Genomic DNA, 16,484 nt, shown 5'->3' with positions numbered 1-16,484 from the left:
TCCCTGCCCCAGACAATTTCAGCATCTGGCTTCCTCCTCACCGTCCACCATGCTTCCTACCCAAGCCATATTTTATCTCTTCTAAGACTCCAAAGAATATAAGCTGCCCCAGTATTTGATGTATCACAACAAGCAAACACACAAAAAATGACCAATTAAACTCTAACATACAAGTGAAGTATTCCGATCTAGGAATGAGAAAAAAAAGCTGTGCATCTTAGAATATGTCAGTGGAATATGCTAATAGCTACCATATACTGAGCTCCTGCCGGGCTGCCTGGTCTTCATACGTTGTCTTTACATGTCCCCAGTTGTCCCCATTCTACTGATGAAGAAACTGAGGCTCAGAAAGGCAAAGCAACGTGCTAAGTTATGCACCAGGTAAGAGGTGGTGCTTGGATTTAAGCCCAAATGGCTTGGTCCTAAGGCTACCTCCCCCCTTCTCACTGTCCCCTGCCCACCCCCCCTGCCTCCTGCCACCAGTGAAAGAAGACACCAAACAGAACCTGTCGTCTGCACTCGCCCATATCACAGCACACAGCCCTGGCTGAGCCCTAGCCAGTCCATGCTTGATTCTGTCTAAACTCCAGAAGCAGAACGAGTTGGGCCATATCCGTTATTGACACAGCAAAATTAATTTCTGCCGTCTCCTCCCTCTCCCTCCACGCCCGGCCCCGACCCCGGCCTCTCCTGTGAGTGCTGACGCGCGGCTGCTGACTGGCGCTCCCGAAATGCCAACTTGCATTTCTCATCATTAATTTCCTTCTAAATGTCATTAGTAATTGTTCCTGCTCGACCAAAGAGTGCCATCCGGGCTTCCGCCGAGAGCACCCGCTTCTCAGCTCTCCACCGGAGGGGGCCAAGCACCCCCAGCCACCCAACCCTGGGTGGGGGCAGCCAGCCTGCTCCCAACAAGCGGAGCAGACAGACTGTGGTGCCGAGAGACAAAGCAGGCCTCCTTTTTCACACGTGTGGGGCTCTGCAGCAGGAAAAAGCCTGCGCCCGGTGTCAGGGCAGTGGGTCAATGCTCAGGCTCTACAGCCACACTGCCCAGGCTCAAATTCCATCTCTGCCACTGCCTAGTGTGCCTCAGTCTCCCCCTCTGCAAAATGGGGAGAGCAACCACTTTGGCCTCAAAGGATGGTCCTGAGGACAAAACAGGATAATCAATGCAAAGATCTCCTCATCATCCCTGGGGTTGTTCCCCACCCCTCCTGGCCTCTCAGGCTTGGCTCTGCCATTTACTGTGTGGCATGATCTCCAGTCTCCCATCGGAAAGTGGGACAACGACATCACAACAATTCTATCCCCGTCACCCCTCCGTTAGGCCCTCCTGGGCCCAGGCACTGTGTCCCGTGTCTCACAAACAATACGGGGCATCCCTGCGTTAACCCTCCCTGAGAGGCAGCATCAACCTATTGCCCAGGTGGGACGGTGAATCTCCGAGGGGAAGTCACATGCCCAAGGTCACAGGGACCTTGAAGACGCAACTGACATTCACACCGTCTGGCCCCCAAGGTCCTGGGTCTTTCCTGTACATCGACTGCCTCTTTGTCTAAGTCAATGACGGGGGCAGGGCTTTGTACGAGGCCTGGGAGCCCTGGACCAACGTGCACCCACTCTTCTAGTATTGTTGTTTCTAAGAAACTGAAGGCATTCGGTCCCGGCTGGGACAGCGCCGGCAAGGGCTGGGCTCACAACACATACAATGGCCGCCGGCTTCAGGCTCCTGGCAGCTCCCCCAAGCCCATCTGTCACCATGGCATGGTGCCCCTCCAAAGTTGGTTGGCCCCCCGCCCTAGGGCATGAATGACAGGCTCCGATGGGCAGACGGGCAGCCCGAGGCCGATTCCAAGTGCCATCTCTGCCCAGAGCTGGCCCTTGGGGGGAGCCCCCCAGCCCCACCTGGGCCTCCACACACTTCATCGCTCAGGCCGGCAGAGCCCCGGGGCTTGCGAGGGCATCTGGGCACAGCCAGGCGCAGGCTTCTCCTGGGCCTGTCCCTTCCTTGTTCCTCTCTGCAGTGACCACGGCAGCCACAGCTCACTCAGAGCAAGGCATCCACGTGCCCCGGGAGCCGTGCAGCCTCTGAGTCACCCTCTGGAACTCCTGCCCTCCTGGGAGGTGAGGCCTGCCTGCACCCAGCACCCAGCGGCCTGCCTTTAGCTCCTAAGGGCTTGACAGTCACCAGCAAGCCCACTGCCCCAGCCTCAGGGCCGAGAACACAGACACTAGCGTCAGACTGCCTGTGTTCACAGCTCTGCCCCTCTAGCAGCTGGCGAGCCTCAGTTTACCCACTTATGACATGGAGCTCATAAGATGCCACACTTGTGGGGCCACTGTGGGTTCTCAAAAGACTGCACATGTGGAGAGATGGAGTCAGGCTCCCAGACTACATTGTGGTGATGGGTGAGGGCCTATGTCCGGCCGCAGAAGGACAAGGAGCAGCATCAGTGCTCACCCCTCAGGCTTCTCCAGATGCAGACGCTAAACCACACACGGCCCACCAGGAGGCTCACCTCCCCTAAGTGGTGGCAAGAGAGCATGACGGTGACAATGACGATACACTATCCTGTGAGTGGGAAAGGCCTTGCCCCACTCAAGAGTGCATCAACTAAGAGACAGATGGACAGGCCTGGAGACACAGAGAAGAAGGGGCAGAGCCCAGGCCCCCGGGACCCCTGCAACGTCACATGGGGCCCAGCTTTGGGTTCTACTGGCTACAGTAGCTCTGCTGTGTGAGACAGGACTGAGATGACAGGCTATGATGCTAGGTTCTCGTGCAGCGTATTATACTAGGTTAAGCCACAAACGGAGTCAACACTCTTCCTGTCTGTCCTCATCAGCTCATTGCTCCTCTCCCCGCGTACTTGAGGGATGGAGGCCTCTCTGTGTCCCCAGCACCGGCACACACCTGGCACATGGGAGGTGCTCAGCCAACACTCATGGGCTGCACTGAGTACATCCCTGCACAACGGGCTGAGAAATGAGTCGTGAAGCAATGAACCAAAGCCCATGGGCAGCAGAGCCTGGTTACAAATGGTGACAAGAGTGGCAGATCCTTACTGAACCCGGATTCCAGCTAGACCAGGTGCTGAAGGTTTTACAGACACCACTGCCTCCGGTCCTCCCAACACCCACAGGAAGAGACTATTACCCACCCCACATCTGCTGAGGATCAGAGAGGGTCAGTGACTTGCTCAAGGTCACACAGAGGCTCGGTGGACAGGGATGGGATTTGCAGCCAGGCTGTGGCACACAGTGTGGGCACGGCACTGCCGCACCATATTGCCACAATGAACAGAAATTGGGCTGTGCTGGGTTCTGGTTTCCTGCCCTAGTGAGGAAGGCAGGACACACAAAGGGATCACACCCTGAAATGTGCAGTAATGACCTACAGGAAGCTTTATATTCTAAGTGCTCTCCAAGTGCTTTCTGCACGTGAACTCTCCTTCACGAATCCCGAGGCAGTAGGACCTACTCCATTGCACAGACTAGGAAACTGAGGCCAGAAAAGTACAAGCATCTGCAATAATCAACAGTGGAGGTGGGACAACCTGGGGAGGACTCCAAAGCCAGCAACAGGTGCTCACTGCCCGGCCCCACTGCTGGGTGTCACCAGACACCTCCCTCTTACTCCCCCAGGCCAAGCCCAGCCAGGCCTGGCTCTCCCTGCAGGGGTGGGTGCCACAGATCGGGCTATCTTTAAAGCAGGAAGGAGGAAGACGGTGCTCCTCACAGAACACTCAGCCAAAGAGTCAAATGCTAAGTATGTGCCTAGAGCACTTTCAATTTTTAATTATTATTAGTTATAATTATCTGGCTGGATCTGACAGCAGCAGCGCAAAGAGGCAAGGAAACTGGCTCCTTGGTTACCCATCTTATAAGGACCAGAAATTTAGAAAATTGGGCTTCTAGAATCTGCAGTTGCAACATTCCTTCTTTTCCCCCTTTCCTTGTTTGTGTTCTCTTTCCTTTATTTCTAGGTGCTAAAGACTTTCTAGGTGCTAAAAACAAATATGGTAAAACATGGTGGATGGGTGAGTGGATGGCTGGCTGGCTGGCTGGCTGGCTGGCAGAAAGAGGCTCCACCTCCAAAAACTCACATTAGGGTTGGAAGTCAGGTGCAGACATGTTGTGACAATCTGTACAGGCAAGGGATCGGGGGTTAAATGCAGGGCTGGAGAAGCCCAAGGAGGGAGCACAAGGGAGGCCTTCTCAGAGAAAGGACCACTCGAGCTGGGGCCTGAAGACTGAGAGGAAGGGAAAGGTATTCAAGCAGAAGACTCAGCAAGAAAGGTGCATCCCAGAAGCCGAGACAAGAACAGCCCACAAGTACAGAACAGGAGGCTGCTCACCCCTCTCTGACCCGAATGCCCTTTTCTCTGTTCCTTAGACTCCCCAGATCTGCCCCTGCCTCTGAGCCTTTGCACTGGCTGTTCCCTTTCCTGGTAGCTCCCGGGCTCTTCCCCACACTGGCTCCTTCTCAACCTTCAGGACTCAGTTGAAATGCCAGCCTTCCTTGACCACCTGATCTGATTTTTCACCCTCAACGGTCCCTCCCCCGCACCCGGACACAGATGCACACATGTATGTGTACACACACTTCATTTTCTGTCCCAATGCAATGTGTTACTGTCTTCAAAATCCCACAATCTGAAATGACCTCATTCATGTATTTACTGACGAATCATCAGTGTCTCCTGTAGAATGTCGGCTCCATGAGAACAGGGACCAGTGTACAAGCCCAGGGCCCTGGGTCGGCGCCTATAATAGGTACTCAGTAAATGTTTGTTACATGAAAATGGAATGAGGGGAAGGGTAAAGCAAACATTCACAAAGGCTAAGAAGCAAGGGTTCCCCTGGAGTTCAGACCACGCCCCTGGCTCACAGATACCTCCCCCTGGCTGGGGACTAGGATTCAGCCTGGCAGGGCCCAGCCTGCCCCATTGGAAGGGCTCCAGGTTGCTAGTTAGAATACCTAGCTCTGCTTTTAATCAATTGTAATCATTTAGCTGGAAGCGGCGTGATTAGGCACACACAAGCAAACAGCGTGAACTAATCCTTTAAATGCACCCGCTCCACGCCGGGCTGGCCGCTTTGCCACTGCGGGCCCGGCTCAGGCAGTGCTTCCTGCGGCCCCGGGGCTTTGTCAATGAGGGAGCCGAGATTCCAGGGCACCGGGCCGGCCCACCGCTCCCCACAGCCTCGCCCCATCCTAGACAGTCCAGCAACAGGAGACCTTTCCCTGCTCAGCCTCCTGTGGCAGCACCCAGCAAAGCCGGGGAAGCAGGAAGCTGGCAGCACGCGGAAGCACAGGGTCTTCTGAGGTCCCTGTCTCCACAACTGGACCCAGCCTTCCTCTCCCCAAGCCTGGCCTGAGCTGAACTCACCCCCTTGCTCGTCGCAGGAAGGTTTGCAGGCTCCTGGCCGTGAGCTCCAGTCTGGCAAACAGGGCCCGGGCCCCAGGGTGCTTCCGCCTGGGCCCACCTGCCAGCAGGTTCTTTTGCATCCCCTGTTCCTGCTATTTGTGCTACCTGCTTGGCCCAACTACTAAAATAGTTTCTGGGTCCCCTGACACGGGGCTTTTTATAGTTCAGCACCGCAGGCCTCATTTAAATCCATTAGCTCATATAAATGGCAATTCATTTAAACTTTGGAGGGTTTCTGTTTGCCTTGGTGGCAAAGACAATTTGGCTTTGTGAGTGGCTCTGACATCTGCTAGGGACCCTGGGCAAATCACTTAACCTCTCTGAGTCTCAGTTTCCACATCTCTAAATGGGGATAAGAGTGCCTACTCCCCAGGACTGTGTTGAGACAATCCACGCAAAATGCTGAGAACAGGCTCACACGGGATCCACCCAGGGTGGCGGCTGTTACGACTTCCTGTCTAGTTTCGGCGGGTGGGGGGTCCACCTTGAGTGTCTGGGAATCGGCGCCCCTCACCCCCCTACTGCCCCTGCATTCCCTCAGTGACAATGAAGAATGGGGCTGCGGCCAGGCTCTCAGGAAGGGGAGAAGGAAGAGCCATCCTTGCCTTTGTCTGTGGGTACAGAGGTGTCCACGGGGATTCAGAGACAGCTGGGCTGGGCGGGCAGAGCCTGCCCCTCCCCTCAGGTCAGCTAACCCCTGGCAAGGGGCCCACAGGGCCGCAGGCCTTCATCTGCTGAGGCCCGAGGCTGGAAATGCGAGGCCAACAGCCCTGCCGGTTGAGACCGGGGTTTACAGCGTTGTCTCCCATCCCCAACTAAATCTGCATACCTCCCTCCACTGAACCTGGGGCGCAGCTGGGGAAACAATGTCCAGGGAAAAGGCCCAGGCTAAAGGCACTCGGGAACATGTAGAAAGGGGGACTAGAAGCCCCGCCTCTGGCCCCCACTGCATGCCCTTCCCCCCTTGCCTCAGTGCTCTGCACCCAGCTCCTCCCATGTCCCCGTGTGGACCTCTGGGGCCCGTGGCCTTGACATCCGGCTGGGCACTACAGAAGGAAAGATTTAGTCTCCCTTTATTCCAACTTAGGCCAGAAATCATAAAATCACAGCAAACCCCAAGTGGAGGGGACCCTAAAAAGTCATCTGACCCTCAAATGGCTAATACTAATAATATACTACCACTACTAATAACAACAATAATGCTAATAATAAGGTAATAGTAATAGTAAATGATAATAATAACAGGTAGTTGTTAGTAATCACCAAGCTCCTCCTACGTGCCAGCCACTGTGCCAAGGGGTTTACAACACAAGTATGAGGTAGGAACTATTAATGCCCCCATTTTACAGATAAAGAGACCTGCAGATGATAAATGATGGAGCAAGGCTTCAGATGCAAAGCCACTCTCACAAAGACGGTGCTCCCTGCCTCCCCCTCTGCAGCATTTCAGACAAGCACTCTGTTTGCACACCTCTACTGACAGGGACCTCACCACCTTCCATTTCTTCCATTTGTAGACAGTTTTCCCAAATAGTGGACATCTGTAGTGTCTACCGGTCTCATGCTCCCCTTCCCCCGCTGGTTTGAATTGTGTGGTCCCATCTCGGGCCACAGCTCATCGGAGCGGGGTCAGACAGCTGACCTGAGCTCAGCCATCAGATTCCCACTCCGGGGATCTAGAACCTGTTGCCTGCGCACTGGCTCTTAACCGCAGTCACCGTTTCTGGGCTAGCTGGGTGTTCCTTCTGGCTACTTGTGAAACAAAGTCCCCACACTAAATCCCCTTGGTTGAAATACGCAGGTATGTCTGTCTCAGCAGAATCGACAGAAGTCCCCGCGGTACCAGCCACCTCCCTCCACATATAGAGGAGCTGCAGAGAGAACATGATGCAAGGCAGAAAGAGGCAGAGGCAGAGCGTCACTGCATTGATAAAGGGCACTTGGTTCCTGGGAATGGGACCACTGAAAACTCAACGGCACTTTCTGCTCTTGGCATCCAAAGCCATGCCTGTGTCACTATAATTTAATTTTCATCTTGCTAGAGCTCTCTCCAGAGAGTGATGCCTGAGTCGTAACCATCAGAGACCAAAATCTTGAGTTTCACCCACTACCAGAAGTCTGGGGGCCACTGGAAGCAAGCTGAGAACCCCTGGTCCCGACAGAGCATGACACACTTGAAGATGACTGTCCCGCACTCCCACTGCAATCCATCCAAGTCTCCTCCTGGTGAAACAGCTCTCCAAAAGCTACTCGAAGCCAGGCTCGATGCCCACAGCCTAGCACCCTGCCTGGGCTGAGTGGGGCATGTGTGTTGCATCTGTGTGTGTGTTTAGACGAACCTTGCTCAGGCTTCCCTAACTCTCCCCGCCTCCAACCCCTCCACCCCCGCCTCCAGTCCCTGGCAAATATTGGTCTGTCTTCTATTCCAATATTTTTGCCTTTTTCCAGAATGCCATGTACATAGAACCACACAGGATGGAGTGACTTGATTCTGGCTTCTTTCACTTGGCACTTACAATTCACCCCTGTCGTTGTGGATAGCAGTAGCTGCATTTCATTGCTGAGGATGAGTCCACTGTATAAATGTGTATCTGTCTATCCAACCACCGGGGAAGGGACCATGGTGGGGGGTGGTTCCCATTTTGGGGCCATTATAAATAAAGCACTACGTCATTCATGTAGAGGTCTCTGTGTGAGCGTGTTTTCAGTCCTCTGAGATTAACACCCAGCAATAGGATGGCAAGGTCACAGGTTTACTGAACGTTTAACTTTGTAAGAAACGCACAAACTATTTTGCCACGTGGCTGTACCACTCTGATTCCCCCAGCAACGTAGGAGTGTTCCAACTGCCCCTCCACACCCTGGCCAGCACTCGTGTCGCCATTTTTTGGTTTTTATTTTAGTTATTCTACTAAGTGTACAGTGCATGATGTCGTGGTTTTCATTTGCTCTTTCCACATTACTAATGATGTTGAATGTTTGTACGATCTTCTTTGGTGAAATGCCCAAATTTCTAGCTTGTTTCTTTTCTTTTCTTTTCTTTTCTTTTTTTTTTTTTTGGTTGATTTTCCCCCTTGGTTATGGAGTTGTGAGAGTTTTTTTTCCAATATGTTCTAGATATAAGTCCTTTATCAAATATGTGATTTGCAAATATTTTCTCCTAGCCTGTGACTTTTCAGTTCTCTTAATAGTGTGTCTCAAAGACTAAACTTAAATGTTGGTTCAGGATGTAAATCATCCTGCTTGTTTTCCCATCACAATGGGGATAAAATTCAAATGCCTTTGCTGTCCTACAAACCCTGTCATGACCTGGGATCCATGCACCAGCCCCCTTCACACCCTCCCCCAACTCACTGCTTCAGCCACATGTCTCCTCCTGTTGTTCCAGCAACACACCTAGCTCACACTGGCCACAGGGTGACTCATGACTCTCTTTCACACACTCTTTCCCTCTTACCTTCTAGGCATCAGCTCAAATGCCACCTCCTCAGAGAGGCCCTCCCTGACCATACTCACCAAGGTGTAACCAATCTTGCCTCCTGTTATGCTCTAGCCTATGACTTGGTTTTATTCTCTTCATGTCATTGACCACTATTGGAAACTGTCTATCAATCCCTCCCGAATGCAGGCCCTGTGGGTGTTTCTTTGCCTCATTCACCACTGTCTTGTCAGGTCCTGGATCCAGTGCCTGTACATAATGGGCCCTCCGTATACATGCTTTAAACAGATGAATAGCAACATTGTGTCCCTTCTCACGCACCTGTTCAAATGCATCCTGGTTTGTCCAAAGTCCTTTAAATTAATCTCAGTCTTTGGGCAGAGCCAGCTGAACTCAGAATTAAACAGCACCTCCCTCTTTCTGGCAACTGTGCTCTTATTAATGCATCCTCAGAGAACATACCCTTTGGAGGCAGACCCGTCACTCAGACCAGATTAAGACTGCCAGAGCCTGATCCCATTTCTGTTACCTCTATATCCACAGCAGGAATTCTGGTCCTACAGTGAGGACGATCCTAAATCTCATACCTTCTCAAGACCTCTCAGCCCAGAGCCGCTTGTGCTCACAAATGTTAGCTTCCCCAATTCTCCCCGCAGGACCTACATGACACACAGCCGGGAGAGCCAGTCAAGACCCCAGCAAGGGCCAGGCTCTGTCTCCTGCTGCACCACCCAAGCCCCCGCATGTTACCCTGGGGGGTAACCCACTTGCCGGCCAGCCCCAGGTTCAGCGTAATGAAGATGAAATGTTCATTTGCCTGAATAAACCTCCTCTCAGAAAAGCCAGAAAATTGCTCTTCAAGTCACTTAACGAAAGTCATTATTTGCATAGATTTGGCGTTGCGACAACACTGCCGCATTTAAATGGCCTGTAATTAAAATCATTAATTGCAGAAAATAGTGACTCATGAAGACTATAATTTAGTGAGGTTCTCGGCATTTGAGGATCTGCCTTAAAGGTTGATGGGGTGACCCAGGGAACCACCAGCTCACGCAAACCACTCTGGTGTCTGGGACGTCTGCAGCCCCAGGTGGGTGTAGTTGAAAAGAGATCCAGTTTGAAACCGCAGCTCCCTAAACCCTTGCATCACAAGGTGAGCCTCCAGCACAGGGATGCCAACGAAGCTGGAAAGAGGTAGGATGGGAAATTTCTCTAGGAAAACCTCAAAGCCAGTGAGGAGGAGAGCAGTCATCCCTCTCCTGGTGTCTTGGACAATGCAGGGGAACCAGAGGGCTGAGCGAGCCCCAAGCTTAAGTAAATCCTAGTTTATATGAGCTAGTGTGTGTAAAAGAGGCTTGTGTGTTGGGCTATAAACAGCTTCCGTTGTCTGGGGACCTGGGGCCTATTTTGGTAGCTGGGCCAGGCAGGTAAGGTAGGTGGAGGTAGGGTGAGGTGTGCACAGACTGCACTTAGGAGGAAAGATGCATGGCTTATGCATGAGCAAGTCTTCCTGGATGGACGCCGATCAGGGCTGGCACCAGCCTCCTGAGTCAAATAAGAGCGGGGGCAGCTAGCTGTCCCCTACAGGCCTCAGTACAGAGGTGCACACTCAGTTCGTGGAGCAATGGGGAGACAGCAGTGGGCCCTGGAGGGGGTCACTACCTTGCTGGTGGTCATCTGGAAGCAGAATCCCCTCTCTGGGCCTGGCTCTGTCCCGCACTGTGATGGGATGAAGGCTATGTGAGTGACACAAGGACTTAGAGGAACTCAGAGGGGCTGCCCAAAGGGTGGAAAGAAATAGGCTTCCCAGCAAACCACCTGGCACAGTTCAAGGTCAGAGGCCAGGCCTGTCAGCTTTGCCTGCCCAGCCCTAGCATGGGGTCAGCCCATGACTATGGGACCCTGTCAGATGGTGAATCACTCCTGTGCCGTCTGTGAGCTTGTTTTCATTTCCTCCAGGTGGCCACTGTCACCAGCCGTGCTGACAGGCTGGGTCCAGGCCTGGCTGAGCGGACGGGCTGCAGCATGATGAGGCGGGCCGCGCTACAACAGGCATGGCTGCACCCCTTCAGCCCCAAAGAGGCCACCACTGCTGCCCTCCAGGGACATTACAACTCTGCTGTGGCCGCGGCCTCTTCTCCGAGGGGTTGCAAGTGCTGAGTGCAGCATCAGCCCCGGCAGGGCGGTGTGGGCAGGGTGCACAGGGTGGGCAGGTACACCTGTGTGTGGGCGATGCTGTGCGCTAGTCCCTGGGGGCATGATGATGCCGGGTCTCCTCTCCTTCCAGGCACGGGGGCGGGTTCCCCTCCTCACCCCTTTGAAATTGGGCACAGCCACTTGATAGGCTCTGGCCAAGATGATGTGGGAGTGAGAAGTGGGTTATTTCTTTGGGTCAAGCTTTGAGAGCTGGTCTGTGGTCACCACCTCTTCTCCTACCTTGAGGACCATGCAAACATGAAAGGAGGTGGATCTGCCACAGGCCCAGGTCACAGAGTGACTGTCCTGAGCAGAGTCCCTCCCCTGTCATCTGCCTGGATATGTAACCTGAGCAGCAAGGAAGTCTTTGTTATTTGAAGACAGCGATCTAGAGGATGTTTGTTACTGCAGCAAAACCTAATCTGCACCTCAACCACAAATGGTATTACTCTCAGGATGTGCTATTTCGGACTGTCTGTGTATGCGTGGTATTTCTGTGGAAGCCTGAGGATGCCTTCTTTTGGGATGTGCTGTTATGCTGTGTGTGTGTGTGTGTGTGTGTGTGTGTGTGTGTGTGTGTGTGTGTGTGTGGTGTTACTCTTTGAAAATGATGTTTCTGTTTGTATGCATGAGAGTGTATATGTGATGCCATTGGACAGCGTGTATGTGATTTTCCTGTTTGTGTGCAGCATGTCTGGGAGGGTGTGTTACTTCTCCAGCATTACAAAAGTTTCTTGCAAAAATTGGCAGGTAAAAAGGTGATTTCACCTGGACACAGATCTTGGTCCTCAAACACAAGCAACAGGTGTGAAGAGGCCTCATGTGACCCTGAGGCGAGTGGCTGCAGGTGCCCAGGGAGGCCCACCACAGCAGCTTCCCTTCCCCAGGACCCCCCAGCCACTGCAGGCCCCGGATGGGGGTCTGAGGAAGCTGTTGGGGCCGTGGTACCCCACCTGAGGGCCACATCAGCCTCAGGACCCCTGGCTGGCATCCCTTGCCCTGAGTTAGGTCCCACCCTAGCAGCCATTGCTCTCATTTTCCTGGCTTTCCTGGGCACATGGGAGGTTCCAAGATGCTAGACCCAGCTTCCAGCCGCACACCACCCCAGGACTCAGCCACACAAGCCATACGGGCCACCAGCTGTAGCTCCAAAGCTCAGTAGAAAACCATCATGTAATACATGTGGGGAAACGGAATCCCCAAGGGGAAAGGACTTGACACAGAAACAGAACAAATGTAAGCCTTCTGACTCTGGCTCCAGGCTCAGTTGCTACAGTCTGGCTTTCTTGAGAGCACTGGGCCGGTGAGGCCAGAGGCCTCACCCTACACCAGCCAGCCAGGAGGGCAGCCACTGGTTCCAGGCTCAAAAGCGCCAAGTCCAGGACCTGTTGCTTTTTTGGTTGGGGTGAGGCTGAGTACCAGCTCCCACCATCATGGATTCATCCCAAGACCCTTGGGGCCAATGGGGACCCCAAAGAGCACCAGGATGGTGTGTGCAGCAGACGAGGGCACTCACCTGCAGCTCGGTCTGGAAGAAGAACTTCTGTGGGCACTGCGAGCAATCGTAGATTTTGTCCTCCTGCCCGTGGACAGCAAAGATGTGCTGCTGCAACTTGTTGGCCTGGACAAAGACTGGATATGGACATGGCCGTCAGGGGCCAGACACTGGGGACACCAGCCCCGCCACCCAGAGCAGCTGCCTCACACCATTCCCAAGTAAGGAGCACCCAGGCATGGACACAGCGGCCAAACAGCAGGCTCTTGGGAACACGGTTGGCACCCACTAGAGAGGGCTTAGCCAGTGAAGATGAGCTCTGCCACTTACAGGCTGTGCAACTTTGGACGAGTCACTTAACCTCTCTGGGTTTCATTTCCTCATCTGAAAAATGAGGATCAATAAAGTATATAGCTCACAGGGTGGCTGGAAAGATCAAATGGGTTAATACTTGCAAAATACTTAAAAGACGGCCTGACATAATTAGCCCAAGGAATGCCATCCTTGTCATCATCATCATCATCATCGTTTGCCAGATACCTTCCATGTGTGAGCTCCTTGAATACAGCACAGGCCTGTAAGGCAGGCACTGTAGTCATCCCCATTTTATGGAAGAGAAATCTGGGGCCCTGGGAATACTAAGTGGCTTGTCCTGGGTCCCACTGCTAGCAGGTGGCAGAGCAGAGATTTGACTTAAATAAGCTTAGCACAGTGTCTGGTGCAGGAAGATGCACTACAAATACAAATCACTCTTCTTGCTGAGGTTGTCACCATCTTGGATCCCCCACAGGGGTCCCCATGTCCTGGATGGGCAGACGGGGCAGCTGAGGCCCCTTGGTGCCAGCCCGGACCCAGCCCGTGAAGTGTGATGGTAACAGATGGGTGGGGGCTCCAGAGGTTGAGAGATTGAGGCGGGAGAGGCACCAGTGTGTTCCAAGACTCTTGGGAGCCCCAGAGGGGTGTGAGTGTACTGGGACTCTCCCCACAGCAAAGCCCGTTTCTTGGGTCTGTCATGGAACAGGTCACAGCCTCAGCTTCCCGGTGGCAGGAGTCCACAAGGCAGTCCTGGCCCTGGGCGCACACAGGAGGTGGCTCCGAAGCAGCTGTGTGTCTGGGAGGTGAGCACTTCAGAGATCCCCTCCTGCCAGGCGCCCTCCCCAGGGTGGGCTTCCCGCCGTGGCAGACGACAGATGTCAGGGGGAGGCAGTGCAAGGCCAGGCTCCCCCATGCACACCGGCTGCCATCTGGGCAGCAGGAGGGGGGCCAGGAGAGCCCCTGAGACTCGCCTCGGGCCGGGACAGCCGCTCGCCTGGGCCTGCAGCCAGTCTGGGGGTGGGGGACTTGGCCGGCAGAGATACTCTTGACCCCTCCAGCCCAGCACACGGATGGAGCATGGGCTGGGGCTGGCGAGGAGGAGGAGAAGCCAGGAGGTGTGTGAAGAGAGAGCCCCACTGGTGCTGGATAGAGCCTGGAACCCGCGAAGGGCCAGCTGCAACCCAGGGGCGAGGCTGGGTGGGAAACGGCCTTGCAGCAGTTGAATGCAGGGGTGGGAGGAGGGCTAGGAACCTACGCCACCTAGGAAGAGAGGCCAGAGAGTATAAATGGAGAGGGCCAGGGTCAGCTGTGAGGGGGTGGCGACCGGGCTGGGCATCCCTCGGGGCTTCCCCCAGGAACTCTAGGGCCACAGGGGCCAGAAGCACTTGCCGAGGGTCAGCAATTGAAGGGCTGAGCCCGTGAGCCCCTGCCCTCTCCCCACCTGCTCCCCACCGGGCGCACCTACCTGTGAAGCACACGGGGCATTTGAAGGTGCCGCCCATGCCCTCGAAGCTGTGCTCGATGAGGTGACAGAGGAGCTTGGCCGGGGAGTCGAACATCTGGTTGCACAGCTTACATTCATGGTTGATGCCTTCCTCTGCAAGGAGAACCACGACCGCTCAGGGACCCTGTCCTCCGGGCAGGAGTCCACGTGCCCCCAGTGCTCCCCAGGCCAGCCCCTCCCTGATCCCTGGTACCAGGGCTGGGGAGGCGGCCATGGACGCCAAGGCCAATCCCAGCTCCAGATGGTCCAGCCCCTGGAGGCTTATGGACCTCAGAGGGTCGGCCTCAAATATCTGGCTCTTGAAGGTGTCATTTGCTGTGATTTTTTTCCTGCTGTTCTAACAACCAGGTGTGCAGGCCAGGATCTACAGCTCGACTCTAGACCATGTCACAGTGGAGAGGGGCCCAGGATGGGGTTGTCACGGAGAAGGGAGTCCAACCAGAATTTTTAAAAAATCCAATAGACTATTTTATTGAGCATGTACTGTGTGCCAGGCACTTTGAGCTGGGATTCTGCAGGGAGTTAAGCAGAAAATGTACTTGCCCACATCCTAGTGGTGGAAGAGACAGATAATAAAGATGATCAACGCAGAACTCAGTGTCAGGAGGTGACAAGGGAACACGGGGAGCTCTGGAGGTGAGAATGGAAGGCAAAGCCCTGAAGTGGACATGTGCAGGGCCAGCTAGATGGTAGTGGTTTGGGGGGTGTGCAATACCGCAAGCTCAGGGGCCTGGGACAGTGTGGGACAGTGGGGACACTGGGATGCACATCACAAAGAGCCTTGCCACTGGAGGGCTTGCGGATTTTAGTCTAAGAGAGATAGGCAGCCACTGGAAGATACGGCAAAAAATCATAAAGTCTTCTTTTTAAAATTTTGAAACAGACGGCTTACCCGGCGCTCACGGACAATGGGCAGACACCCTGTGCTGCTTCCAGATCAGAACACGGCTCCATCTCCCCACCAGGGAGCTACTATGACCCCAAACCTTCACTCAAAGGGGCCCCAGGAAGGGAGCTTGCCCCGAGCACCTGCAGAGTCAAGGTCTGGCGCCCCTGCCCGGAATCAGCAGGGCAGAGTTCAGATCCTGGCTCCTGGATCCATGTCTCAAGCCATGTGGCCTGGGCATCAGTTTGTTCTCAGTAACTGAGGGCCACCTGAGTCCCTGCCTCACAGGGCTGTGAGAGGATGAAAGGGGTCATACATGTGACCGGTGTGGCCCACAGGTCAGTAGGAGGTGACAGGGAATTGCCCCAGCTTGAGTGTCACATCATCCAGGGTTGGAATCTGGCTCTGCCACTCCCTGCAGGATCTTGGGCAAGTTTTGTAACCTGTGTCTCAGTTTCCTCTTTTCTAAAATACTCAATAACAGCTTTCCTTACCACTACACACCCAGGAGAAGGGCCAAACTCCAGAACACTGACAACACCAAATGCTGGAGAGGATGTGGAGCAATGGGAACTCTCACTCACTGCTGGTGGGAATGCAAAATGGTACCACCACCTTGGAAGACAGTTTGGCAGCTTCTTACAAAACTAAACATACTTTTACACTATGATCTAGTAATCTCACTACTTGTTATTTACCCAAAGGAGTTGAAAACTTATGTGCACACAGAAACTTGTACATGGATGTTTATATTAGCTTTATTAAAGATTGCCAAACCTTGGAAGCAACCAAGACATCTTTCAGTAGGTGAGTGGTTACATAAACTGTGATACATCCAGACCATGAATATTATTCAGCGCCAAAAAGAAATGAGCTAACAAGCCATGGAAAGATATGGAGGAACCTTAAATGCATATTACTAAGTGAAAGAAGTCAATCTGAAAATGCTACAGAGTGTAAGATTCCAACTAGTCTGGAAAAACTATGTAGATAATAAAAAGATCAGTAGTTACAGGGGGTGGGAGGGAGGGGGCAGGCAATGAATAGGCAGAGCACAGAGGACTTTTAGGGCAGTGCCAATACTCTGTATGATATTTCAAGGATGGGTACATGTCATTACACATTTGTCCAAACCTACAGCATGTACGACACCAAGAGCCAACCTTAAGGAAAATTATGGACTTTGAGTGATTATGATGCTTTTTTAGGTTCATCTT

General features: G+C 53.5%; 1 protein-coding gene across 3 annotated transcripts in view; it reads right to left on the bottom strand.

Moving 5' to 3' along the window:
• Positions 1–16,484, bottom strand: part of ZNF423 (zinc finger protein 423) — a 313,307-nt gene that overhangs the window by 15,256 nt on the left and 281,567 nt on the right. For all 3 annotated transcript variants that reach the window (XM_064489189.1, XM_010990090.3, XM_031458497.2), the window contains 2 exons: positions 14,343–14,474; positions 12,584–12,699 (listed from right to left, as the gene is read on the bottom strand). In XM_064489189.1, the coding sequence (XP_064345259.1) occupies positions 12,584–12,699; positions 14,343–14,474 (248 nt within the window). The remainder of the gene's footprint in view (positions 1–12,583; positions 12,700–14,342; positions 14,475–16,484) is intronic.

This window comes from Camelus dromedarius, chromosome 9 (genome assembly GCF_036321535.1).
Source record: "Camelus dromedarius isolate mCamDro1 chromosome 9, mCamDro1.pat, whole genome shotgun sequence".
In the NCBI taxonomy this organism is placed as follows: Eukaryota; Metazoa; Chordata; class Mammalia; order Artiodactyla; family Camelidae; genus Camelus; species Camelus dromedarius.
This window is presented reverse-complemented; position numbering and strand designations above follow the sequence as displayed.